The sequence below is a fragment of the Cheilinus undulatus genome, linkage group 9, assembly GCF_018320785.1.
Source record: "Cheilinus undulatus linkage group 9, ASM1832078v1, whole genome shotgun sequence".
NCBI classification, from domain to species: Eukaryota; Metazoa; Chordata; class Actinopteri; order Labriformes; family Labridae; genus Cheilinus; species Cheilinus undulatus.
This window is the reverse complement of record NC_054873.1, coordinates 18062452-18089903: the sequence shown is the minus strand read 5'-3', so window position 1 is coordinate 18089903 and position 27452 is coordinate 18062452. Positions and strand designations below refer to the sequence as shown.

The 27452-nt window shown below is 39.5% G+C and overlaps 3 protein-coding genes and 1 long non-coding RNA gene across 6 annotated transcripts in view; 3 read left to right on the top strand and 1 right to left on the bottom strand.

The window, feature by feature from the left end:
- ldhbb (lactate dehydrogenase Bb) overlaps positions 1–2295 on the bottom strand; it is a 59029-nt gene extending 56734 nt beyond the window's left edge. For both annotated transcript variants that reach the window (XM_041796422.1, XM_041796423.1), the window contains exons 1-2: positions 2209–2295; positions 1743–1849 (exon numbers count right to left, since the gene is read on the bottom strand). The gene's annotated coding sequence lies outside the window, so the exon portion shown is untranslated. The remainder of the gene's footprint in view (positions 1–1742; positions 1850–2208) is intronic.
- Positions 2296–2314: 19 nt separating this feature from the next.
- Positions 2315–16494, top strand: LOC121515592. 2 transcript variants are annotated; one of them, XR_005992382.1, is made up of 4 exons: positions 2315–2530; positions 7222–7291; positions 8337–8478; positions 15817–16494. It is a non-coding gene; the product is annotated as an uncharacterized LOC121515592 (long non-coding RNA). The 2 variants fall into 2 exon arrangements; XR_005992380.1 differs by having other exon boundaries at positions 2319–2530; positions 8337–8444.
- On the top strand, positions 10071–14859 carry kcna6a (potassium voltage-gated channel, shaker-related, subfamily, member 6 a). The gene has a single exon (XM_041796420.1). The coding sequence runs from the start codon at positions 13173–13175 to the stop codon at positions 14628–14630; it is 1458 nt and encodes a 485-aa protein (XP_041652354.1). The 5' UTR covers positions 10071–13172; the 3' UTR covers positions 14631–14859.
- Positions 16495–17482: 988 nt separating the features above from the next.
- Positions 17483–25242, top strand: kcna1a (potassium voltage-gated channel, shaker-related subfamily, member 1a). The gene is made up of 2 exons (XM_041794692.1): positions 17483–18024; positions 18682–25242. The coding sequence occupies exon 2, from the start codon at positions 18939–18941 to the stop codon at positions 20412–20414; it is 1476 nt and encodes a 491-aa protein (XP_041650626.1). The 5' UTR covers positions 17483–18024; positions 18682–18938; the 3' UTR covers positions 20415–25242.
- The last annotated feature ends 2210 nt before the right edge of the window (positions 25243–27452 follow it).

The window sequence follows — 27452 nt, the reverse complement described above, 5'->3', positions numbered from 1 at the left end:
AATCTGCATTTAAGTGTACAGTACTCTAAATCTTGGGACTGCACATCTTTATTTCCTCAAATCTGCATCTTTTCTTCAAGTGTTTAATTAAGTAGATATTACATCAGTGTTTGCCATCAATACAAGTTGAGAAAACTCAGCAAAGCACACAATTAAAACAATTTCTATAATGGTCGCAGGGCCTTTTTCCAGAACATCTACACTAGAGCCGCTGCCAGAATGAAATTCAATTACGCTGTCACTCCATGCCCTGGTCATTTACATCCACAAAATAAAGGAGATCCAAACTTAAGATGACAATTCCAATACATTCTTGCAATTCATCATTATTTATAATTTAGTGAGCAAGATTGAATTCCTTAGTCTTATGTATATTTCTGGATTATATTCAACACCTAATGTTCAGATACTATACCACTTTGTTTGCAGACAGCCAAACAGCAGGCATTTTGTCTACTACTTCTATCATAATTGTTTATTATTATTATTATTATTATTATTGTTATTGTTGTGCATTTTGTTTGCATTAAATGTTTAAATACAAAAAAAATTGACTTTGGAGTTTTAGTTTACAAATAAACCAATAGTCAGTGTGTACAATGAAAACTGAAAATACTGCAGAGACACTGATATTGAAAATATGTATTTCTAGATGCAATTTTCCATTCCTACAAGCATAGATAATGTGAAAATACCCATGGTGATAGGCAAAAATACAAGTTTAAGGAGTCTCCTTTGTTTTTCTGCTTACACTGAAATGTACACTGTAAATGCAGAACTGTTGAAAGAGTGCACCTATGTTTTTTAGTATGAAATATACATCTTATTTGAACAACAACAGTAAGTCAGACAACAAAATAAAGCTTATAGGGAAGAAAGTGGACTTAAATACAGCTGTAATTGCTGTTTAGACAACTAGATGGTGGGGATTGTACACACAGTGCTGTGAAAAAGTATATGCCTCCTCTCTAGATTTAAATGATGATTTCATTTTGGGAAAGAGACACTCAAAAATTTCTTGCCATATGTGAAAAAGTATTGCCCCGTCTGAAACTGGTCGTGCTAGCTTTGGAACCAACAACTGCAAGCAAGCATTTGGGATGACTGGCAATAAGACTTTCACATCACTGTGGAGGAATTTCACCCATTCTTCTTTGCTGATTTTTTTTTTATTTAATCCACAGTGGAGTGTATTTGAGCATGATTAGCCTGTTTAAGCTCAAGCCACAGCATCTCAATTGGATTTAACTCTAGGCCACTCCAAAGCCTCCCTTTTCCCCTCTAAGCCATTCAGAGGTTCACTCGCTTGTGTGTATCAGATCATTGTCCTGCTGCATAACCCAAGTATGCTTGAGCTTTAGGGCACAAACTGATCGACAAATATTTGCCTTCAGGATTTTTCTGGTAGAGAGCAGAATTCAAGGTCCCATCAGTCATCCAGGTTATAAAGTAGCAAAGCAGCCCCAGACCATCGTACTAAAACCACTATGTTTGCCTGAAAGGCTGTGTTAAATTCACACCAGATGTAACAGGACACACGCCTTCCAAAAGTTTAACTTTTGATTCACCACTCCACAGAAACTTTACCAAAAGTCTTTTGGATCATCAAGATGGCTTTTGGCAAATGTGAGATGAGACTTTGTGATCTTTGTGGTCAGCAGTGGTTTTCACCTTGAAACTTTCCCATTGATGTCATTTTTGCACCCTGTCTCTCACCCTTACTACCAAATCATGAATACTACCTTAACTGAATCAAGTGAGGCCTGCAGTTCTTGTGTGACCTCCTGGATGAGACTCTCCCACTCCTGGGAAGGTTGTTCCAAGTTTACTCCATTTGTAGATAATGGCTCTTAAAGAAAAGTGCAGCAAATATTAGAAAAGTACAACTGGAAAGGACTCACTTACCAGTCTCAGAGAATATCTGCTCTACATAGCACAGCATGGTAGCACTGTGTCCAAGAAATAACTGGACATTAAATCCTCTAGTAATCCAAATTTGTCCTTTTCATCTGCTATATTTTATCTTATTTTAGACAGTCAGACACTGTTGCAGTTTTCCTTAAAACTCTATCTTCACTGCCAGCATAACGCCGATTTTAAAGTCCTACAAAAACAGGTTAGGAAACTAACTAACTGGCACTTTTGAAAAATTAATGCTGCAATTTCACCTCTAATGGTGTGGAGTGAGTGGAAAGACACAATACATACCTTCGCGAATTACTTTACAGGAACAAAAGGTATTTCTATGGTATTTCGGGGGAACGAAGTCGCCCGTTAATCAAGAGAGGCCACCTCCACCTGGCGTTTCTATGATTAGCCTCGGGGTGATTACAGTTGACGCAGTACCCTCAATTTGAGCTGGACTCCGGGCTGGCATCGTTTTCAGCGTATAAAAACCTGGATGTCTCACTGGATTTCCACAGAATGAACCCTTAAACTGCTACATAAAGAGAAATACCACTGAAGAAAGACGAGCATAGCTGGCACCAAAACTTCCTAGGAGTTGGTGGAAACGACTCCAGGGCAAAAGGTCAGTTAATACTATGCGGGATTTATCAAGTGTCGGTCAGCTAAAATAACCGAAGTGAGTGATAGAGTTGCTCACTATTAGCTAAAACTTCAACTAAGTAAGATTTTGTGCTTGTTAGCTGAGCACAGCTAGCCATTGTACTGAGTACCTTGTCTGCCTCCCAGTGGTCAGTTGTTGTTCTTTAAAATCTTTTGGCTTCATTATAACTTCCCGAGGTTTTGTTTGGAACTCATTTTGTTTCCTCTTCTTATTTGGGATAAGTGGTCCTTAATAAGTATAAAACCCAAGCCTTGTCTTTGAACATAAGGTTGTTTTCACCCAAAAAGTGTTAATATGAGAAATATATAGGCATATCTTACTGTACAACACAGATAGAAAAGTATTCCATTACTTCTGGGAGGTATTTTTTCTAGTGATGGACAACGAGAACTTAAGGCCAAGTACTAACTAAATTTCAGCTAATAGTTCTGGATGTCGTGGAAAATTGGCTTAAAAATGAATTGTGATTGTTCCAAAAAAAAAAAAAAAAAAAAAATCCCCCAAATTCCCTAAAATGTCCAAGATACTCCCTTTGAAAGTTATGAAACAATTTTAAAATCCTTTAAAATAACCCCGAAATGTCCTCAGATATTCTCCAAAACTTGCAGTAAACCTTTCTGAAAAAGCAGAAAGGCAGATCTACCTAAAATTTTCAGCAAAAAATCTTCAAGCAAATTCACGAAAAGTTCAAAATAAATTCCATCCTGAATTTCTCATCAAATTCCCCAAAATGTAAAAAAAAAAAAAAAGGAAAAAAAAAAGATAAATCCATGGAAATTTATTAATTTTTTTTAAAAGGAATTCTCCCAAACATCAAAGTGGTGTCCAGTAAAAAGTCAGGAAAACTTCGAAGGAACTTCCCCACTCAAATTTTCAATCAAATTTCCCCCCAAAATACAAGAAGAAAATCCCCAAATTTCCATAAGGATACCATTTAAATTTCAAGCATCCTGTCCCTCACTCAAAAAACACAACAAACAAAACAAACAAACAAAAAAACAATATATAATCAAACCCTCTAAAATAAACATACTCCCAAAAAATTTCAAGAAAATAACTGAAAATTTCAAAGTGAGTTCCCCAGAAATTTCAAGCAAATTACATGAAGTTTTATGGAAAGTCTGGACAATTGTCTTTAAACAGCATAATGTATTATAATGTTTAAGGGAAGCCAAATGTAACAATGTTCTCATATGTTCATGCAAAACTTCAGGAGGTAAATACCATCAAGTATTAGCCTCTGCCTTTAAGGATTTACACCAACTACCAGGATCACACTGGCGAAGCTGTTACTAATACTCATATAAACATTTACACAGCATAATAATTAATATTTTTGTATATTTCATGAATGTGTTTTCTTAACGAATAACCCATTTACGGCAGCATTCATTAGCAAATGTATGTCAGGTCAATGTACAGTATAGGCTAACAACATTTTCTATGAATTCCTAAGAGACCACATTCTTGACACACTCCACAAGTTAAGCAATGCACATAGCGGACAGAAAATAGTTGTGGCTACACACTGTAAGATCAGAGAGCTCTTGCCATGAGCTAATCATTCCATGTGCCATATAGGCAAGTGTTGAAGGAGTGTTGCCTGTTTATTTATAGGAGTCTCTAAGGTTCCATGGCAGTGGGTTGCTTTTTGAGCTGGATTCAATTACAGCTCTGGTGAAAGCTGAAAATACAGCATCTACTATACAGGCAGTAGCATGTGTATAAATTCTTTATATGGATCTAAGGGAAAGCTAAATTGTGCTTCATTTGAAGTAGTTAAATCTTACAGTGGTGAGAGTCTCAGCTGACAAGTTGCCAGTGTCATATTTAATACGTTGTGCTACATTTTCAAATATTCATAGAACTTATACTTCTTTGCTTTGTAGAATGTATGGAGCTTATGGAACTCATGACTATAATAATGCTAATTAATGTGGAGGAGTAATGCACTTAACATATATTAAATGAGAACCTCTTTGTTTTGAGACATACTGTCCTTATGAGATTAACATAAGTGCCTATTATATATTGTGCAATGCACTCTGGGTTGTGATCTCAAATGGTTGCATTGTTGTTCTTCTCACAGTCTCCAATTGTGCTCACCTCGAGCAGTGGATTAAGATAAAATTCAGACCCCCTTCACTTTTTTCCAATTTTCCATGAAAAATAATTTTTATTCTCATTCATATACACTCAATACTCCATAATGACAAAGAGAAAACTAAATTTAAAAAAGGAAATTTATTTAGATATAAAAAACAGAAATATATCACAATGATAAAAGTACAGACCCTTTACAAAATACTTGAAATTAAGCTCAGGTGTGCCCCATTTCTCTTGATCTAAGCTGAGATATTTCTGAACTTTGGTTGGAGTCCACCTGTGTTAAATTAGATTGATCGGACATGATATGGAAAGGCACAGACCTCTCAATGCACACCAGAGTAAAAGTCAAGCCCTGAGGTCAAAGGAGCTGCCTGCAGAGCTCAGAGACAGGATTGCTGCCAGGCAAAGATCCGGGGAAGGATACAACAAAATTCTGCTGCTGAAGGTTCCAAAGAGCACAGTGGCCTCCAAAATTCTCAAATGGAAGAAGTTTGGCTCAACCAGGACTCTTCCCCCCACAGCATGCATGATGTTGTGGGGATGATATTGGGTAGTTGATGAGGTGATGGCCGATATCCTGCAGACATAATGTTTAGAATTGAGGCCAAACAGTTCAACCTTGGTTTCATTAGACCAGAGAATCTTGTTTCTCACAGTCTGAGAATCCTTCAGGTCCTTTGTTGCAAACTCCAAGTAGGCTTTCATATAAAGTATTTTGCACTGAGGAGAGGCTTCCATCTAGCCCCTCTGCCATAAAGCCCAGATCAATGGACTCTTCTCCCTGATTGCACAGTTTGACGGGGTGACCAGTTGTTGGAAGAGTCCTGGTTGTGCCAAACTTCTTCCAGTTGATAATTACGGAGGCTGCTGTCCTCTTGGGAACCTTCTGTGCCTTGCAGCAATCCTGTCTCGGAGCTCTGCAGGCAGTTTGTTTGACCTCATGGCTTGATTTTTGCTCAGATATACACTTTCAGCTGTAAGGCCTTCTATTGAGAGATGTGTGCCTTTCCAAATCATGTCCAATCAATTTAATTTAAAACAGGTGGACTCCAATCAAAGTGTAGAAACATCTCAGCAAAGATAAAGAGAAAAGGGAGGAACCTGAGCTAAATTTAAAGGGCTTTTGCAAAGGGTCTGGATACTTCAATCATTGTGATATTTTAGTTTTTTTTTTGTTTTGAATACATTTGCAAAAATATTTAAATTATTTTTCCACTTTGTCCTTATGGATACTGAGTCTAGATGAATGACAGTAGAACTTATTTTTTGACTGTAGCATCAGGCTGCAACATTACAAAATTGAAAAAAGTAAAGGGGGTCTGAATACTTTTTGAATGCACTGTACATTGCAGTAACTTCTGCCTTATTTTTTTGTCTTCACTAAAACTATGATGGGGTCAAAATAAAAGGCTGCAAGGATGACACTGTTTTAGCTTGTTCCTTTTATGTTTACTGATTGACAAATTCTTTTCAAAAAATAACTTGTTTGGCGCCTGTTTTGTTAACATTTAACTGGAAAACATTCATTCATTCAAAGATATGTTTGACTGACAAATGTAACTCTAATATTCTTCATTTACAGGGCTCCATTTAACCAGTGGATGGATAACAAAACCCTTCTTATCAGTTACACTTTCGTGTAAATTTTTAGGTAATATACATTCAAGAAACACAACACTGTGGATGAAAAATCCCCTTATAGCTACAGTCTTCCATCCATTTTCTGTAGCCCTTATCCCGTTCAGGGATAAGGGCTACAGGGGGGCTGGAGCCCATCCCAGCTGTCATTGGATGAGAGGCAGGGTACACACTGCACTGGTCACCAGTTAATCGCAGGGCCCTCATAGCTGCAGTGAACAACAAAAAACAGTAAAAACTTTCATACTTCCCTCCTTAGGGAAAAACATGGGTGAAACTCTCTTCCTGTACTTTGAAAATCCCTTGGTTTGATCATGGGAAAGTTATAATAGCTGTAATAATATTCTTTATAAGAGAAGGTACATATAAGAAATGGATTGACAAATCCCATCAAACACATCACAAACACCTTAAAGCCCAAATGGTCTGCATCCCCAGTCTGACCTAATATCACAGTTTGGCAGTCTGTTTATATTTTAGAGCTCATTTTAACATGCACTGGCATGATGGCAGGTGAAGTGCAAAGTAGGAAAATGTTTTGAGTTAACACTAAGAAAACCTCAGAGCTTCTGAACAAGTGAGGCCTTGTAAGTGCCAGTGTAAATATGGTTATAAGTATAAAGAAAATAATCATGAAAAGGAAAACCTACACTCACTTTAAATTATTCTTGAGTCCATTTGTTCAGTACGCATGCTTTTTTGATGATTTGGCAGTAGACTCTTAAGCCGACTGCCAAGAAAATAATCACTTAGAACATATAGCAGTGTAAGGAAATTTGTTAGATCCATGTGTAGAGGAGCAGTTGCTGTGTGTTACAGTAATGGCATAAAAATATCAGCAGCTTTTCAGCCCTATTTAGCTTGTGCAGTCACTAATGTAACATGGTTGTTTTTTGTCTCGATAGGTTTTTTTCCCTGTGTGGCATACCCATTGCACTGTGACTGCTGGTGGGTTTGGAGTTAAGGCTGAGTAAGGTTAGTATACTCATATTAAGACAGCACAATATGGGTGAACTGACTATCTAATATCACCACGTTCAAACTTTTAGTCCCTTGCATGTGTTTAAGACAGTCTTGAAAGTTAAACAGGTCTAAAATTAAACCACTTTGGTTGTTTCTGTTTATTGCAAGATCATGAAGCGTTACTCTGATGGTTACAGATCTTCAACTGCTCCTTGTTTTACCAATTTCATTGCTAACATTTGTGTTTTGAAAAGAGCTGCATGTTCCCACACCATTCCACCTATGACCACAAACTTATGTTTACCTTTGACCTATCGACAACGGACCTTACCACCTGGCCAGTTAACCTACACAACTTACCTTCATCCTCTAGTCTCCAAAATATGTAAATGTACACAACATTTTACAGACATGAGAAACAATGACACATACAAATGTGGCTCCTAAAATAGGCAAACACATATTTTTTAATTATTTTGTCTAATATCGTAGTTATGAGAATTTAAATTTTGACAAATTAATCACCTTGATGGGGGCTGCACCAAATATGGTCTTATGGGGATTGAAGTAAATAAGATCAAGTGTTCAGATCTTTTGTTATTAACGGTGACAAATTTTCCTCTTGGAAATATCTCCTACTCGTTCTTTACCATAAAGATGTTTATGGTTTTAGTTCATTTTTATTGACTGCCCTTTGCTGATTACACTTTGATTGGACTGATTCATATCGTTTATATTGTTGTTATTTTTGTTCATTCATCTCTGGTAAAGATACTATTTATATCCTTATCCCTGTGTATCATAAAGTATTATTTGAAAGTATTTTGGTTAAGACTCATCACACAAAGAATGCAGAGGATTTACACCCACATTAACTGGTAAAAGTCAAGAGGAACTCACACAGGCTTGTTGTGGGTCTACAACCAAATGCCAATAGTGTCAAATCTAGGAGTAGAATCATATAAACATAAAGGTACCAGGAAAAGTTAGGGACCTTTGAAGTTACTCTTGATTAATAAGCCATGTGCCGTTCTGCTGTGAACTGATCCCCCTGCAGATGCCCCCCGGCATGGATTTTGGACGACACTGTCTACTAAAAAAGGGAAAGGCTTGATCAAGGAGTGAAATGATAATCCGAGGTAGGCGTGGGACTGGACATTCAGAGGTAATTCCAAAGGACCCTGCCCTCCGGATCTGAGGTATCCAGTTTCATGTCTTGCTGCATGCCTCGTTACCTATCAGCAAAAACATGGACATCAACTTCAGATGACAGCAGGCTAAAATTGGTGGCTATCAGAACCTAGGAACTGGCAAGGAGCTTGAGTAGGGTGTCCACTTTCTAGAGTGGAAGCCCTGTGTTCAGACACTTCAGGGTGAGGCTGTGTGCTCCCCTCACTCTCACAGCGGGTAATGGGGACGGCATAAACACAGCTTAGGGTCTATTAGGCAAAAACTTTCACACTATTAATTAGATGCAGCTGCACATGCTCCTCACATCTCAGCCACATACACTGGCTGGTGAGTGAAGGCTCTAATGCATGCTGCAAAGCATACGATTCCTAGACAACATAACTTTAAGTAGTGAAATTTAAGGTTTGTTTACTGTCACATTCCCCTTCATCGACAACAGAAAATAAATATTTAGGAAGAGCAATGTGGACCCAACAGCTATGGTTACAGTATTTTACATGTCAATGGACATCAAACTGTATAGAAGTACTGCTATGGGTTAAATGATTTTTTACAAGTGATTGCAGCATTAAAGTAAAAGTTCCACAAAACTTTAAAAATGAGAGAGGTCCTTATCCAGTGAATGGTGAGGTTATGAGAAGTAAATGTTAAATAGGAAATGTATTAAATCTTATGATTTATTTAGCAACTTATGAATGAAAAAAAGACCCTCGTACTTCATAGTTTTTGTTTCTGTAAAAATACAAATATCTGTAAACATGTTTATGACCAGGCTGAGGTATCCTGGTTTAAACATAACTAGATTTGACTTAAAATGGAACTATAAAGACTTTGTGTGTTTTTCTTTTTAAAACATTTTCAGCCGCATGTTATTTGCTATGTAGCATCAATCTGGTAGTAGAGTTACATTAGTAATAAAGTCATGAAAAGTGCATTGAAGCCACCAGCATTATTTATCATTATTTTTAGATATTGTTCAACCAAGTTTTGCCCAGGTTAAGCTAGGGATAACTAAAATCTATTTACACATACTGCCTTCCTTGGCAGTATGTGTAAACATTCTCCAAAATATCCATGTTTAGTGAACCATGATATATCAAATATGCATCATTTCAATGCAGGTGATCCTCGTGGTAAAAAAAAGCTTTCAAAGAAACTTGTTTTTTTTTTTTTTTTTTACTTGTTACATCTGAATCTTCATTGAATATCTTGAAAGGGATTCTCCCTTCCAGTTAACATCCACATTTAGGTGATTTTATGATGTTTTTATTCAGACAGTATTTTTTAAAAAGCTTCCACTGTTTCATGCAAAAAGGCACATAAATGTAGCCATTGTTGTATTTTTCATAAGCCTAATCTTCATCTGGACATCACTGATCTAAATGATCCTTTTTGTTCCTTTATTTATATATATATATATATATATATAAAGTTCTATGAATGCATATAATGCATATAAATAATATATATATATATATATATATATATATATATATATATATAAGTTCTATGAATGCATATAAATAACCAGAAACTGATATGGTCACCATTCAAATTTATGATTACTCTTGTAGCATTTTATCTCATTGGGAAAAAAAATCAATGTTGTCATCACTATAACAACAAACAAATACAGATGCTCACAGTGTGCTTCTTACAACTTTAGGTTTATAAAATAAGATGATAAACAGTAAAACCCATGGCTGAAGAAAAAAAAAAGTTATCTAATGGTATTTTAGGTGTTATTAGTCCTTTACCTGGCTGCATGGAAGATGTTTAGCATGAGCATTATAAAGCACTTATTCAGCATCTTCTCATCACAGTCCTAATTTTTCGCTTAAGATTGTGTGTTATTTAAAATGATTATTTGTTAAAAAAAGGTCTGCTTTTGTAGGCTAAGAAGTATGAATCAGAGGCTTCCCCAATTTAGGCTCTACCTTTATAGACTCATTCCAGTGTCTGAGACGCTGTCATCGCCATCCTTACAGAGCATACGTCAGAGTGGGTCAAATGCCCTCCTAATTCATTTCCAGCAGAGTAGTTGGAACTAGAACGATGTGATCCGAAGGAGCTGTTGACTAGCATGGCTGACCTTCTAAAAACTCCTCTTTCAATTTATAACACACTCTCTCTCACATACACAAACATGATATGCACATGTGTTCATTCACCATTCGTACTAACAGCAGCTTCAGATACACACTTAGTGGAATACACACACACACTTTGTAAATACTTGGCCTGGGGTCTGAGAGGAGGAAAGCCAAGGGGAGTCACTGACACAAGTTGCTACTGTGATTACCTCACGTCTGCGATGGGTTAGGAAGGAAACTCATTCTGTGCATACTTGACAAAAGCAAACTTTACAAAATGTAGTGAAAATCAAAACACAGAAATGAGTTGTGTTACGTAGGATTTTAGAATTGTTCCTTGTTTTTTTAAATTTAAATTCCATCATAATTATCAATTCTTCTGTTACAATGATTGTATCATGTTCAATTTCATAACAGCTCGATCATTAAATATTGACAATGTAGTTGTGAGATCACTGTTTTTTTTTTAACTGTTGTTTTTTTAGTTCTAGAAAAAGAAAAGCAGAGATTTTTTTGGTTTGAGTGAATCCACAGGATCAGGTTACCATGGGATTCTCCTGCATTTTTAGGTCGAGCCATTAATAATGATGAGAGGTTCCTTGCTGTCAGCATTCATGCACCCTGCAGGCTTTATGGCATGTAGCTGCTTTCCCAGGTTACGTCTTATTACATGCAGTCGTTAAGTAGCCTCAGCACTTACAATAATCTCTGTCGACATAAAAAAAGCGGCTCTATACAGAAGACAAACACATGGAGGCATTTTGCTATTTGATTATCAAAAACTGCATGAAGTAATGTGTTAAGATATATCATTTAATCAAGGTGAGAACCAAACTCAACAATTTAATTTTTATAAATTGTAAACAAATGTGACATAGGAAGGCTACAAGAGATGTCGGCATATTGAGCTAAGCTTAGATTTCTTCTTTTTTCCCCCCTGACCCATAAATAAAAGTCACGTGTTCATTCCTCAGCTTGTTTGTTATTGTTTGTTGCCTTGGATATGGTCAAGGCCTGACACCTTGGCTTGACCCAGACAGTCATTTTATGAATGCTATATGCTAACACATTAGCAGCAGGCGGCATGGTGTCCTGACACTGACATCTGATTCTGAAATCCAACCCTTTGTCCAGCAGTGGAAAGGCAAAAAAAAATGGTGCCCCTCTGAGAAGCCATGCTTGTTAACCTGACTGCATTAGAGAAAGAAAAAAACCCTGACATAAAAGTTTGGGGTGGCATGTTATACCCTCCAAATATAAACCACACCAATGTAATAATCCAAACTGTCCAGGTTGGTTTTAGCGACACCGATTAGCACCCCTGTGCTATTATTGTTCTGCCCCTGTATCTACAGTGACTGACATAAGTGATTAAGGTCTGTGCAGGCATTAAAGGTGGGAAACAGGGCCTATAAATAGCTCACAATGCTGCACTGTGCTTTTAACTTCCCTCAGGCCACATTTTTCTCTGTCCACAGGAATTTGCAGAATAATTTAATTATGTGTAAGAAAGCAGACCTTGAGCTGGTGTTGGATTGAAAATAAAGTTTAATCCTTTCTGTAAAGAACTCGCATGGACTGATAAGGACTAACTAATTAGACCTGAAGTAATTGCAGCTGTGTTTTTTACAACTCCATATCTCAGTGACCCCAAAGGCTGGGTCGCTTGTCTTCTGGGGGTCCCCATGTTCCAACTTGTACAATTGAGCCCTTTAAGTGCTCCGAACGGTGACTGTTATTTTGGCTGTTGCTCCCTGAAGACACTCTGGCTACTCAAATGTCAGTCAAGCCAGCAGTTTCCACTGGCTTGGTCCAGGATGGCCCCATGGTTATACGAGGCTCTGTGCTTCAAAGCATCCAGGCTATTTCGTCTTATTTATTTCAAGACCAATTTAATATGTAGCTGCAGAAAAAAATAAACTCACTATACACTTAACAAGCTGGGGTCTATTTATTCACCTTGCTCTTTACTCCCTGTTTCTTAAACTGTGGGCAGTGACCCAAAGTAGACATGGGGCTGGGTCCTGGAGGTTCCCCTTGTGACAAGAATAGCCCCATGATTTCATGAATGAGGGACCTGCAAGTAGAGAGACTCCATTTCTGAGCAGACTGTTGATCTAGGAAACTTGCTCTCAACAAAACAAGCCCGAGGACTTTGATACAGAATTCTTAAAAAATATAAATGCTGGGAAAATGACATTTGAGGAGCTCCAAGTTTACTCTGAAATCACTGCACTGCTGTGGTGAAGTGGCTGAGTGTGAGAGGGACAGCAGCAGCAGCAAGTGTCATCTGGTCTTCCAACTTGGGGAGGGCTTTGGAGTTTAAAATGGTGTGAATATGATAGCCATAGCCATCGGTATAGCGCATGCAAGTGGAGATCTGTGTGCACCATTGAAAGTTGTCAGTTCAGAGGCTCTAATCTGATAAAAAGGACGCTGTAAATCAACAACGGATTCTGGATACTGGCAAATCAACAACAGTGGGACTTATTTTCCTGTGTCCTGGGCGGCTGCATGAGAAAGAGAGTTGGGAGGACGCACGGGCAAAAGGGTAAGAGGAAAGCACCGAGGAGGTGAGTGAAGGATTTACCCTAGGAGGGGTAAAAAAGATGACTGTGGTGTCCCCTGAGAACCAAGGCGAGACTGTGGTCGTTACTCCTTTGTTGCAAGATGCTGCTGACTTGGAAGCAGCGGACCAGGAGTGCAGCGAGAGGGTGGTCATCAACATCTCAGGGCTGCGCTTTGAGACGCAGTTAAAGACCCTCTCAAGGTTCCCCACTACGCTTTTAGGAGATCCGCGAAAAAGGATCCGATTCTTTGATCCGTTGAGAAATGAATACTTCTTTGACAGAAACAGGCCGAGCTTTGACGCCATCCTCTATTATTACCAGTCAGGAGGGCGGCTACGGAGGCCCGTTAGCGTTCCAGTGGATATTTTCCTGGAGGAAATAAAGTTTTACGAACTGGATGAAGAGGTTATAGAGCTTTTCCGAGATGATGAAGGTCTGGCGAGGGAAGAGGAGCGCCCATTGCCCAGTAATGAGTTTCAGCGCCAGTTTTGGCTCCTGTTTGAATATCCTGAGAGTTCAGGACCTGCGCGGATAATTGCAATTGTTTCAGTTATGGTCATTTTAATATCCATTATTATATTTTGCTTGGAGACTTTACCTGAGTTTAGAGAAGTGTCTGTAGTTCTAGACAATCCCGCCAATGGGAGTGCACAAGGCCAAGAGCCCAGTCCGTTCACGGATCCCTTTTTCATGGTGGAGACCCTTTGCATTGTGTGGTTCTCCTTTGAATTCACCATGAGATTTCTCTCCTGTCCCAGTAAAGCAGCTTTCTTCAAAAACATCATGAACCTGATCGATGTTGTGGCCATAGCTCCATATTTTATCACATTGGGCCTTGATCTGGCAGAGCATCAGGGGAGCAGTCAGCAGGCGGCGTCTTTGGCCATCCTGAGGGTCATCCGTCTGGTCCGAGTTTTCAGGATTTTTAAACTTTCCAGACACTCCAAGGGGCTCCAGATCCTAGGTCAAACCCTTCACGCAAGCCTCCGGGAGCTTGGACTGCTCATTTTCTTCCTGATTATTGGAGTTGTTTTATTCTCCAGTTCGGTTTATTTCGCGGAAGCAGAGGACCCCGAGTCTGGATTTTCAAGTATTCCTGATGCCTTCTGGTGGGCTGTGGTGACGATGACCACTGTCGGATATGGAGACATGTGTCCCTCCACCATGGGGGGGAAATTCGTTGGATCTTTGTGCGCTATCGCCGGAGTGCTTACCATAGCTCTACCTGTCCCTGTGATTGTATCAAATTTCAATTATTTCTACCACAGAGAGAACGAGGAGGAGGAGAATATTACGTACGTCCACGTGACGTGTGGACAGCCACCGGAGCAGGTGCAGCAGCAGCTTCAGCTCACCTTTGGTGAGCGCGACTCAAACCAAAGCAGCCCGTCGCTCTCTAGAACTGAATCCTACCAGGGGAGCGACGACTTGGAGACTTTGACTTATCCAAACATAAATCCACAGGAGATTTACACAGGGAAACTGACTGATGTATGAAACCCACCGTCTGGAGAAAGTTTTAGTTCTGGTGAGTTTCCTCTGAGTGGGTAAACAAGTCAGGTTCTTCCACGTCGGGTGCTGTAGTTATTTTACGCATTCCTTTCCAAGCTTGCACACTGGGATAAACATACAGATGACAGGTGTCCTTAAGTTTAATTTACAACAATAGAAAGATCATTCCTCAGCTGAAACCTCTTTACTCTGTCATGTAGGGACTTAGGCAGGAAAAAAAGATAAGTGTGGAACTGTGCCTTGAACGATTATGCAACAGAGCTTTTTAAAACATTTTGGAACCCTGGGACTGACGCAGTAAAACCCACGGAGTATTTAGAATACCACAGGCAGTCCTGAGTCATATGATACCAGACCTTTCAAACTAGGAATAAAAACTGCAGTAACCAAAGGAAAACAACTGAGATGTGTTATAATCTTAATGTCACCAGAAAAGACACGGTGTAGCCTGTTTTCAAAGTCAGGGGACAGGTAAACCGTGCGTCAAAGCGCACATGACGCGTGAGACCCAGCCAAAGACAGACACAGATACATGACCCATCCATCTCTGTGTCACAGAGTTAGTCAGACTGGAGGCTTGTACAGCCCTTTGGCTGTTGCACTGTGAAGACAGGTCGCTGTTATTCTGGTTTCTTGGCACCTGCTGAGCACGAGGCACAGTTAAGCACTACTTTAAATGACTTTGCAAATCGCCTTCATTGACGCCCTCTTGGCTTGTTTATCTATGTAGAGTAGGTTAAAGAGTTTGTATTTTTGGGATAACGAGGTCAGCTTTGTGTAATTAATGCTTATTTCAAACTATAACGCCCTACATTTAATGTAGATTCTTATGTAACATGACTGCTGCCTTAAGGGAACATAGCTGCTTTATTTTTCTTTGGATATCATGATATGCTCTCATATGATCCAGATCATCATAGTCAGAATAAGTGAGCGCTTAGCGCCATCCTGTGGATGATAAATACCACTGCAGACAACAAGACTGCCCGTGCACAATGAATACCTGAAGCTTGAGTTTCTGCACTTTAGCAGCTGGCCATGGCTGGTTTAGGCAGAAGCTCCTGTGATCATACTCTCTGATCCGGATGCTTGCGATGGTTAACAGCAGAAGCTTTCTCTCTCTGACACTCTCATGTAACCATAGTGAGTTTTGTTCTCTGCTTACTTGCAGGAGGCAGACGAGTAAGTGAAGCTTGTGTCTCCATGAGATTTGCTCCAAAATTCAACTTTGGGATTCCCTTCTTCTACATCCTTTTCCCACGGATATTCATGCAAGTGTTGTAGCTCACAGAGACTGAACGATGGGAAAGATGTCTTGAGGGAGATTGTGTGCATCATCAGTAGAAAAAACAACATTCTTATGTGCAGGCTTTATTTAAACGACCACGCTTCCTTTATATAAAAGCCTCTGCCTTAATGTTCATCTGACTTTTCTTATGCAGCTTAAAATGCAAACTGGGAATGGCAACTTTGTGTTGTTCACTTGCAGCTCGCTGTAATATAGCCTTGAACATTGTGATGCAATGTCTGCATGACAAGAAGTCATTGTGAATTTTAAATGTAATAAAATATTTATTTTTCTAATTTAAACATGTATGTGAACTTAACTTAATTTTTTAAATAAATAATTTATGAATAAGAAAAAAAAAATACCACTTGCTAGTTTTCACTCTCAGTAAACCACTGATCAGTCAGAGAGTAACCCGTTTAAGTAAGTTGTGTATAAATCCGCTCATTAATTAGTTCCATCTCCTCTTTCTCTTTTGGTGCTGAATGATGGAAAAAGGCCCACAAACATATTGGGTTGTCCTGCCACAAAACCAATTAACTTAATAAAATGTCAAAGTGATAAATGTGGTGGGATTTTTTTTTTTTTTTTTTTGGCTGGAGGCTCGTTTTAACAAATTAGGATCTTAAGGTTTTGTGTTGTGTGTGTGTTTAGAAACTCAAAGGCTAGTTGTTTGAGTGTAACAGCTCCTCTCCTGGGCCCAGAGACACACAAACACCTACATAGGCTCTCACTGAAACTAGCCTGATAGATAAATAATGTTTTATTTTCCTATTTGTTATGTTTCTATATCACAATGTGCAGATTAGTTATATGGTTTGTACTTTTTTTGAAATATATTTTTAGGCAAATCAGTCACCTGCGCTGTCCTTGGTGCTGAATCTGATCCTCCGTCCTCTGCAGAGTTTTTTTTTAATGCCAGAAATCCCTGTATTTGTCACTGTATGCTTTGCTCCTGCAGTCATATAAAGCACTTGGTGTGGTCTCTAATCGTATTATAACTTGGTTAGAATAAATCAGCAGATATTGGATGTGAAAAGGGTGCATCTTGGATGCAAGCTCCCACTGATTCGATCCTTCACAGCCAGGCTGGTGACAATTGTGATATCACACCATCAAAATTCTGCAGATGATGAATCAAATTTGTTTTTAAAAGGCTCATAGAGATGAAGTCTGTCTTTGTCACTTTCAGCAAACGCCAGTTTAACCCTCACATACTAACGATGGAGTAAAAGAGATGATTAGTTGATAGTCGTTTTCTAAATGACGGACATCTTAAATGGTGGATCTGGAGTTCTTGTAACCCACTGTCCTTCTTTGCAGTGTGATTGCGCCAGTGCTGGCACACGAGCGCTCTTGTTTTCGTGGTGTATGGAGAAGTTCTGGCGGCGTGCTTTAGTAGAGCCGGTCTGCATTGCGTCGAAACCCTCCAACTCCTCCTCCTCCTTCTCCACCCCACCCCCCTCCTACTCTCTCTTTCCCCCTACCTTCGCTGCACTTGCATGTAAAATACACAGCAAAACTTGCTTGACATTGTGGAGAAAACATTTGGACCTCGCTGCTGCACCTGACTGTCTCTGAAATATCCATTTTTTTAGACAATTATTCTGCTTTCCGAGCCGCGCTGCTAACCCTCTCTGCGCGTCATCTCGTCTACTCGCAGAAAAGCAGCAGATTCCTGCTGATGCAGTGATGTCTTGAAATGCCAAGAGCTCGCTTATTGCCCCTTACTGTATCCCCCTCCTGAATTGCAGCGCAAGATTTTCTCCTGCAGTTTACTGTAAGCTGCTCACACCACCGTGCCGCCACGCGAGCAACCTTCCGGAGCTGAAGCTTTTCCATCTCAGGCTTCCTCAATACACTCTGGTGCTTTTGGTCCTGCTTTATCCAATCGTGCCTGAAGATGTTTAGATGTGAGGGCACTTCAGTGAGAATGGCGATGAGCTCTGCAGGGCTCTAGGCAGTTCTGCTCCTTGTTTTTTCGTTTTTGTTTGCAATGTAAAGTTGCCTCATGACACTCTCTGATGCCCTGCTGTTGGATGAATTTACTCGAGGATAAGACTCATTCGAGACCTACAGGAGTAACTCACGGTAAGCCTCGAAAATGCTGACTTGTACATTTCGGTCATACTTTAATGAGTAGCAGCTGTGGACAGTGATTACACTACCTTTGTATTGCGCAGATGAATTTAGCATGTTTTCCCCGCAGTAGGCCCATAGGCGATGTGCATGTAGAAACATGATTTGGGATCAGTATCAACTGCTATGCGTCACATCATAACTCAGGCTGGTTACAGTGCAGTAGGATGGCTCACTGCCATGCACCTTTAAGACACAGAACCACGCATTTGTATGTTAAACGTGAGGTAAACATCTGCACAGAAATATCACGAGTATTAGTGAGATACTAAAAAATAACTAAAGGAATTTGTGTGGTATGTAGGAGGTCCATGTAGTACTAAAAGACTTACATTGAGCACTAAAATTATTTTAAATGTCTACAGTGAAGAAATGTTACAGAAATCTCCTCTTGGTGTGTTAGTTTTTACCTTCATGTGTTGGATAGCTGAACTAACTGAAGGCTGAGGAAAGTAAATAAATAAATAAGATGCTGAAAATGCTGAGCCATCAGATTTCTTGGCTGTTTGATCCCATTATTTCCTCCTCTCTGTCTCTCTATTCCTCTCCTCTCTCTCTCTCTCTCCTTCTCTCTATCTCTCTCTCCCCCGTTCCCTCTCTGGGTGACAGAGGCAGCAGTAACAACAGCAGCAGATGCATCGGAGAGCAGCAATGGTCAAGTCAGCGAGAACCGCAGTGGAGCCGCACTGAGGCAAAGCAGCCAGTCAGCCCCCCTCAAATCTGGGGACGTCTCCAACAATTTAAGGGGTGTGGGAAGCTGAGGAGAGGAAAATTTCCCTCAACCTGAATGCCTGCTTAGTCAGACTAACCAACATCCCAACAAAGCTCCTCTTCCTCTTCCATCACTACCTCCTCCTCCTCCCAAAATGACCGTGGTTGCAGGAGATAACATGGACGAGACCTCGGCTGTCCCCGGCCACCCTCAGGACACCTACCCCCCAGACCACAACGACCACGAATGTTGCGAAAGGGTGGTCATTAACATAGCTGGTCTCCGGTTTGAGACACAGTTGAAAACTCTCTCCCAGTTCCCTGAGACGTTGCTGGGCAACCCCAAAAAACGAATGCGGTACTTTGACCCCTTGAGAAATGAGTACTTTTTTGACAGAAATCGTCCCAGTTTTGACGCCATCCTCTATTACTATCAGTCTGGGGGCCGTCTGCGAAGACCAGTGAATGTCCCTTTGGATATGTTCTCTGAAGAAATCAAATTTTATGAGCTGGGAGTGGAGGCCATGGAGAAGTTTCGTGAGGATGAGGGTTTCATCAGGGAGGAAGAGCGTCCTCTGCCTGAGAAAGAGTTCCAGCGTCAGATTTGGCTGCTCTTTGAGCACCCAGAAAGTTCAAGCACTGCAAGAGGGATCGCCATAGTGTCTGTGATGGTGATCCTGATTTCAATAGTCATATTTTGTTTAGAGACTTTACCCCAGCTAAAAGAGGACCCAGCAGGCCGCATGATTTCAGTTGGGAATTCTACATATTATTACAAGCCAAATATCCTCACTGACCCCTTCTTCGTCATTGAGACACTCTGTATTATCTGGTTCTCCTTTGAGTTGATAGTTCGCTTTCTTGCATGTCCAAGCAAGCCAGCCTTCTTCAAGAACATGATGAACATGATTGACATCGTGGCTATCATCCCGTACTTCATTACACTTGGTACTGAGCTGGCTGAAGACCAAGACACCGAGGGAGTGGGGGAGCAGGCAACATCTCTGGCCATTCTCAGGGTGATCCGTCTGGTCAGAGTGTTTAGGATCTTCAAGCTGTCACGACACTCCAAAGGACTGCAAATTTTGGGACAGACCCTCAAGGCCAGCATGCGAGAGCTTGGATTGCTGATCTTCTTTCTGTTCATTGGAGTCATCTTGTTCTCTAGTGCTGTCTTCTTTGCTGAGGCAGAGGAGCCAGATTCCTTCTTTGGCAGCATCCCAGATGCGTTTTGGTGGGCTGTTGTGTCTATGACAACTGTGGGCTATGGGGACATGGTACCAATCACTATAGGAGGCAAGATTGTAGGATCTTTGTGCGCCATCGCCGGAGTGTTGACAATTGCTCTCCCAGTGCCTGTTATTGTGTCCAACTTCAACTACTTCTACCACAGGGAAACCGAGGGAGAAGAGCAGGCCCAGCTGCTCAACGTCAGCATTCCCAACATCCCATCTGAAACCAACTCCAGTCGCCGTAGTTCATCCACCGTCAGCAAGTCAGAGTACATGGAGATCGATGGAGACATAAACAATAGCATCGACAACTTTAGGGAGGCAAACCTCAGAACTGGAAATTGCACTATAGCCAACCAAAACTGTGTAAATAAAAGCAAGCTGCTTACAGATGTTTAGACACTAGTTAGGAACTTTGGAATCTCATTGGGACTGTCATATATGGAGTAGACCATCAGTTAGGAATGCTTCATTTACCTCTCCAAAACACTCTATGGCATTAGGCCTACAAATATGCTCAGCTATATAGGAAGGATTGATAAAAACTAAGCTCTTAGAGTATATGACAGGTAGATAGAGTAATTAATTCCTATGATCCTACAAATATATAGTTACATCAAAAAGAGAACATTAATTATTACACGTATACTCAACTCCCTGGAGGACACAGAGTACATACTGTCTTATCAAAGGACAGTGTGTGATAATTAAAATCTTATGCATGGAGTACAGATAACATTTCAGCAAGTTGCACAATGCACCAGAAAAGTCTGCAGAGAGATGCAAGCATCTGCAGCCAAGTGATAAGCGCCAAGAAGTTAGGTGACCCCTGCCCCCCTCCCCCCTCCTCTCTCCTGGCTCCCTATGAAGGATCTACTATTCAGCAAAGCACCTTATAGGAGGAAGACTGATCTCTCTTGTTTGGATGTAAACAGATGGTGATCTACACGCTTCACAGACATCCACAATGCTGCTGTTTTCCGGCAGATGCTGTAATTGTGATATCACCAAGTGATTCAATGCCATGCCCTTTAGACGCAACACAGCACAATGATAAAGTGAGCTTCACATGAGCATGATTAGAGACTTTCCATTTTGATATCCGCATGCATGAAACATATCTCACACAATGGAAAGGATGTTCTTTTATATACTTGCCTCCATCCCCCTTTCTCATCAGTTTTCATTCTGAGTGCACTGGATGAGTTTTTAATTTGAAATGCTAATCATTTAGAAGTATAGAAATTGAATGTTAAATCTTAAGGGAACAGTACATAAATGAGATCATAGCATGAAAAAGTATCCTGCATTATGGTCTATCGACTAAGGTACTTTTGTATCCTGGTCTATTTAATGCATGACATGATTATACAGCTTGTTGCAATTCAGGCACTCTGCGGTGCCCTATTGTCAGGGAAACTAAGGAAATCAAATTCTTGATTTTTCTGAATTGTGATGAAATATATCCAAACCCAACTTGAGGATGCAGAGTTTCTAATTTAAAAGTAGTCAAAGAAACTGAATAAATATTATCAAAATACATATATTCATAATAAGCAGAAATTACAGTACTAAGTCAATAGGAGCAGTGCATGGACCTTCTTTGAACAGGAACAGTTAACATATCATTAGTCATGCTTCCATTTCCACAACAAAAATTTAGTATGTATTGGTTTGGAATCCACTAAAAAGGATCAATACTAAATTTCACTTCACATTACAAAGAATTATTCTGACATTAGTTGCTAGTGCCTTTATCCCCTCCACCAACAGGACCAGCGAAAGTGCCTCTGTTGTACAGTGGGATTTGTGAGGTTGAGAAGAGCTGGTTTACCCTCTTTTCTCGTGTTGATATACTGTTGGTATTAATGTATAAGATGCCAGGGTGAGCGAGCTTGAACAGCAGGTTACTGTGGTCAAAAAAAAAAAAAAAGATCCATGGCAGTTATGCACAACCCAGTTTTCATGCTGTCACGCACTTAAATATGCCCTTAAGCAGCAATGTATTGTACTCTGCATGTTTACCAATCCAATTCAAAAGGGAATATCCGTAGGTTTAAAGTATAGTTTACTTATGGTAGATTTTTTTTTTTTGGTTTGTGCACAGTGCATCCTTTCAGGGTCTCTACCTCAGTGAGGTCATTGCAAACTTGCTGCAGAGCTGCAAGCTTCAATGCAGGGCTTCCAATACCATAATGCAAAATGGAACCTTAAGTGTAAACTGCAGTCATGCAACATTGAATGTGAGAGTCCCAAAGCATAGCCTTTACACAAGCACTTAGGGCATATAGTATATCACAATCCCACTCCTTTCTTTCACTTAAAGCTACGCACAATCAGTATATTCATTGTAGAGATTGTTTGACTCTCCTAACAGGATGAGATTGACTGTTTTCTATGTTGAGTTTCTTTGAAACAATGGTATTTGAGTTATTGTTGTGTCACAGAAACGCACCTGAATGTGTCTCAACACTTACACATACATGTGTATAAGACAGTAGAGATATTTGTCATAGTTTTGAACCATGTCATCCTGAAATCCATGGGCATTATGATGCACAGCTAAGTGCTGCCCGTCTTTTTGCACAAGTGTTTTTCTTTTGCTTGAAAGGTTTCTCTTTGTTTATGAGATTTATTTTTTCACAATAGTGCATTGTTTCTGAGCATACAGTTCTAGAGAGGCTTACTGCAGAAAGATTTGGACGCATTTTAATGGTTACTTGAAAAATCTCAAGCTACTGTACATCCATCTACATTCAACACAATAATAGTAAGACTTTGTACTGTACTGTACTGTACACTTTTTTTTATTTTAGCACTCTTCTGTCAGGGTTTAGTTTCAAAAAAGCCTCACTGCAGTGCTGCTTAAATATCATCGTCTTTCTGTTACAGTAATGGCTATCCTCTGTGTTGCTAGTACAGGACGACCGTTGTCTTGTTACCATCACGTGTTAGCCTTTGTTACTTGACTTTTTCCATTCTTTAACGCTTGTTCCTGTTTTGTTAATGGTGGCTGGTTGGTTAGTTTAGGGTTCTGCTATTATTTGAAACCGATCTTTGTACTGTACTGCTGAAGAGTGTCTGACTCTGGTTAGGTAAAAACGTATGAGCCTTGCGAGATGTCAGTAACTTACGAGCGCAAAAAAGGTACATATTTGTGTCAGGGATTTTCAATTTGTATAGGGTTTCTCATACAGAAGGATGCCAATATTACCCAGTACCCTGCATCATATTACTACATATAGGATAAAACAAGGAAATTATAGTAGTCTCTTAAATGCAGCTATCAAGAAAAAATAGCTTTTGTCACAAGTTTCTCATAAAACTGATGCTTGACAGTAGATGTGTGTAACATGTCCTGCAGGGAACAGCAGAGAGTTGGATGAAGAAATGTTAATGATACCCTTCATGTTAGCAGTGCTGTTGCTAGTCTTGCTGTGGGGACATGTATGGATGGTGCTATGCATTCAATTATCCTGAAGAGACATGCATTCTTAACAGCAATAGAATAACAGATAACCTGTTTCTTAGATGCTTTTTTGTAATAAAAAAAAAAATAAAATGGGAAAACAAATCTATTTTGAATGTCAGAGAAACTGCGATCACTTGACGGACAACTCGCAACAGGGCTGTTTATGATCCTCTGTGCTGGGATTTTGTATGGTCAAATGCAGCAGCTGGTATTGTATTGAGAGACACCCAGGAAAAGTCCAAATGTCGGCGTTGTTATAGCATCAGTCCCCATTAAACACACTGGTCGGACTGGAGTTGTTTTGCAGTTAGGAACAAAGGCTGCAAAGGGTTCAGTCGAACCATAAGGCAGTCCCAAAGGAACAGCCCATAATGCACTTAGAGAGGATCTATCTTCAGTTCACTGGACTGATCAGTTGTGTGAGAGCAAGTCAGAGAAGGTGCCTAAAATGTTAACATATTCATTTGTTTAGCTTACTGTTAGTTATTAGGCTTCTGCAATTTAACACAAGAAAGAAGAACTAAAAATGACAACATTAACCTAATCAAACTATTTAAAAAAAAATTGAAATGTCATGAGAACAAAATGCAATTTAGCTACAATAAGGTAGAGAAAAGTAACCACTGTATACTGCAATTACCTATGAAACTATCTTAATGTGTGTCTTTGTTTTCTTTTTCTTTTTTGGTGGCACATTTAGGAAGAACATGCCATATACCGGAATGTCAATGACAATATATTCCTCTGGCAAGCCATGATAATGAAACTACTGTATTATGATCAATCGCTATACACTAAATGATATGAACAAGAAGTGTACTATTTAAAAAACAAACGTTGTTTGTCTTTTTGGTTTCAAGAAACAAAATACAAGATTCATTCAAACACCATGTTCATATCTCACCACTGCTGAACCTTACTGCTATAATGTATCTCTACAGAAACCTACTAATCGCAAAAAACTGCATGGTCGATGGACGACTGCATGAGTTTTGCCTTTCAAACTGTGGATCAACTATAAAACAGTTGCATCATTAAAAAAATAAACCCTTGCTTTCATCTGTACCAAAGCTTCCTGTAGGGCCCTGTTCAGAAGTTGTCATGTCCTCTGCTATTAAACACATCTTGGCGCTAACCTCATCACAAAGACCGTGTTTGGTGATCGAGGTTGTGCTCGCTAGTCTCTGAGTGTCAGTGAGGACATCAAGGGCTAAGTTTCTCAAACTTTATCTCTCTTCTAGTACTGAAATGCTCTTTCAAGTGACATTGTGTCTGTTTTTATCTCAGTCTAGACTGTAGTGATACTGTGTTGTTGGAACCATGCCCATCATGTCTAAGCAGGGCCTGTGCCACACACCCTCCTCTGCACCACATCCGTTTTAAGGCATTCTTGTCTGCTACTGGTCTTGAGATTGGACTGCTTTCTGCCTGCTGAGGAGGCTCTGAACAGGATTAAAGGTCAGGAGGTTGTGTTCCTCCTCACCAAAGATGAGAAAATCTTGTTTGTGTTAGGAGTGCGATGTCTACGAGTTTGTCTTCTCTGTCAAGAATGCACGTTTAATGCTAGTAGGGAAGATTTTGCAGCAAAGTGCAAAAGGACCGTTGAACTCTTCTGCTCTTCTTTTCATCCAAAAACAAACCAAACTCTGATTGTGTTACATAATCCAGCTGTCATTGTCATGTTGTGTTCACCAAGGATTATGCTACAATGTTTTCAGTTTGTCAGAGGATGACAAAGGCATGGTCTGTGATCTATGCAAGGGTTATTTATTTTTTTCTTATCACTTATGATTTCACCTTACATTATCTTCAATAAATTTTTAAGGATCTGCTGGTGTTTGCTCATTTTGCCTCGGGATGGGGGTGTTTATCTGCACGAATAAGCTACAAACATAAAACCATCTTGTATGCTAACTTGTCATGGCTCTTTCTGCACTGCGCTAACAGGAGAAATGTGCTGCAGTATGCATCGTTACAGAGCTCCAGGTCTCAATCTAAATGTGTCTGTGCGTCTGTTCTACGGCACCCTCTCACCAAAGCCATTAGCAGTGATTCACGGGGCTAAGGTAATGGTTCCACACTAATCCTCTTGTCCCAGGAGAGGCACGCTTACCTTTGTCATTCCCTGCACGTTGTTACACACCTCTGGGGCCTGAAGAGCTCTCCTCCACCTTTCTCACTCTCTGTCTGTCCTATTCACACAGATGCATGATTCAAACACTTTGAGACATTGATTATGAGCTATTGCTTTTGACATGAGTGGAGTTATAAAGTTATGGCAGTATTACCTGTAAAATGTTATCATGATTTTCAAAGATACCTTCAAAATGCTTGTTTTAGTCAACTGTCTAAACTTACACATTCTTATCCTGCAGACATCAACAACTTTAGATTTTTGCTTTAAAATTGATTAAAATAGCTGGAAAAGAAAATTTTAACTAATTTATTCTAGAAGTTAATCCTTAATGGCTATTTATTATTGAGGTTTTATTTATATAATGCCAAACCCTGAAGGATTCTCAGTGCTGAACTACAGTAGTACACTAAGCCCCGATAAACAGAGATTATTGGTTGCCTCAAAAAAGAAATAGATCATGAAAACTCAATTTGAATTAATTTAAGTTAGATAAACAAAATACCAAGTTATTTTCAATTTATATGAGTTTAACATAAATTAGAGTTTTGATTATCTGTTACTTCTTTTTACTGCACAACACTTTTTTAAATAGATTGAACTTACCCTTGATTGCACAATGTTTTTATCCCATGCTATCTTATTTATAAAGAACTAAACTCTTCATATTATTTAGATGGGTGGTTTTAAACCACTCTTATGCCAGGACCCGTTACCATAATATCAAAAAAAGTTTTCAGCCACTCAAATTCTAAACCTCCCAAATTTTGCAGTTTGAATCTTTTAACTCTGTTCTCTGTGATATCAAAAATTTTCATTATTTTCAAGAGTTCTAGAGAAATCAACACATTACTATGGGAAAACCAGCTTTGGTATCCTAAGAAAATGAGAAAAATAAGTCATAATCTTGAGAAAACAACCAAAATGTAACCAATATCCTGGCAAAATTGAGTTAAATGATATAAAGTGTTGCACATCCACTCGGGGTTTCCAAACATCATGGACTTTTTTTTTTTATCCAACGTCTTTTCATTATTTTGGTACAGAATTTAGTAAGGGTTACAGATAGTTTGCATAGGTCATAACAACATTCTGTGTGAGAAGCTCCAGATTAGCCCAGGCACTATAATGTCTAAAACCCACCCAGACAGTGAGTGACTACATCACATCTAAACTTAACAGGCATCATGGATTTATGCCACATTTTTTCCCACACTTGTGATACACTGAAAACCACTCCATGACCAACTTTTGGGTTCCAACCCACCAGTTAAGAACCAATGATTCAGACCAGTGATTCTCAGCCAGTGGGTCAGGAACCAAAAATGAGTTGCAGAGCTGTTTTCAATGGACCATGAATCAGGATATCTGAATCTGCAAGAGTGAAAATTTTTGCGTGATATTTACAGCTGATATTGGCAGGAAAAATGGGTGGGAATGAGTGATTGAAATAAATATGTGCAGTTTAAAGCAGAGTCAATGGAACTACTTAAGCTGAAGTTTGTTTTCCCTTTATTATCTTAATTCCTTCAACGTTAAAGTGTCTTTTAAGGACTGAAGTTTTAAATATGAACTACAGCTTGTTAATTTTTTCCACTTTAAAAGAATTTTTTTTTCCTTCAATAATTTTTTCTTCTTTTGGTCACAGGAACCACCCTGCCAACCTGCTGTTTAATCAGGAGAATCACTTTCAGTAACAGGCTAATCCTAGTACAAGAAGGACTCCTGACAAAACGTTATGTTTAAATTAGGGCTGTCAAAAGCTTAACATTTTAATTATGATTAATCTCAGGATTCTGCTAGTTAATCATGATTAATCGCTCCCTTTGTA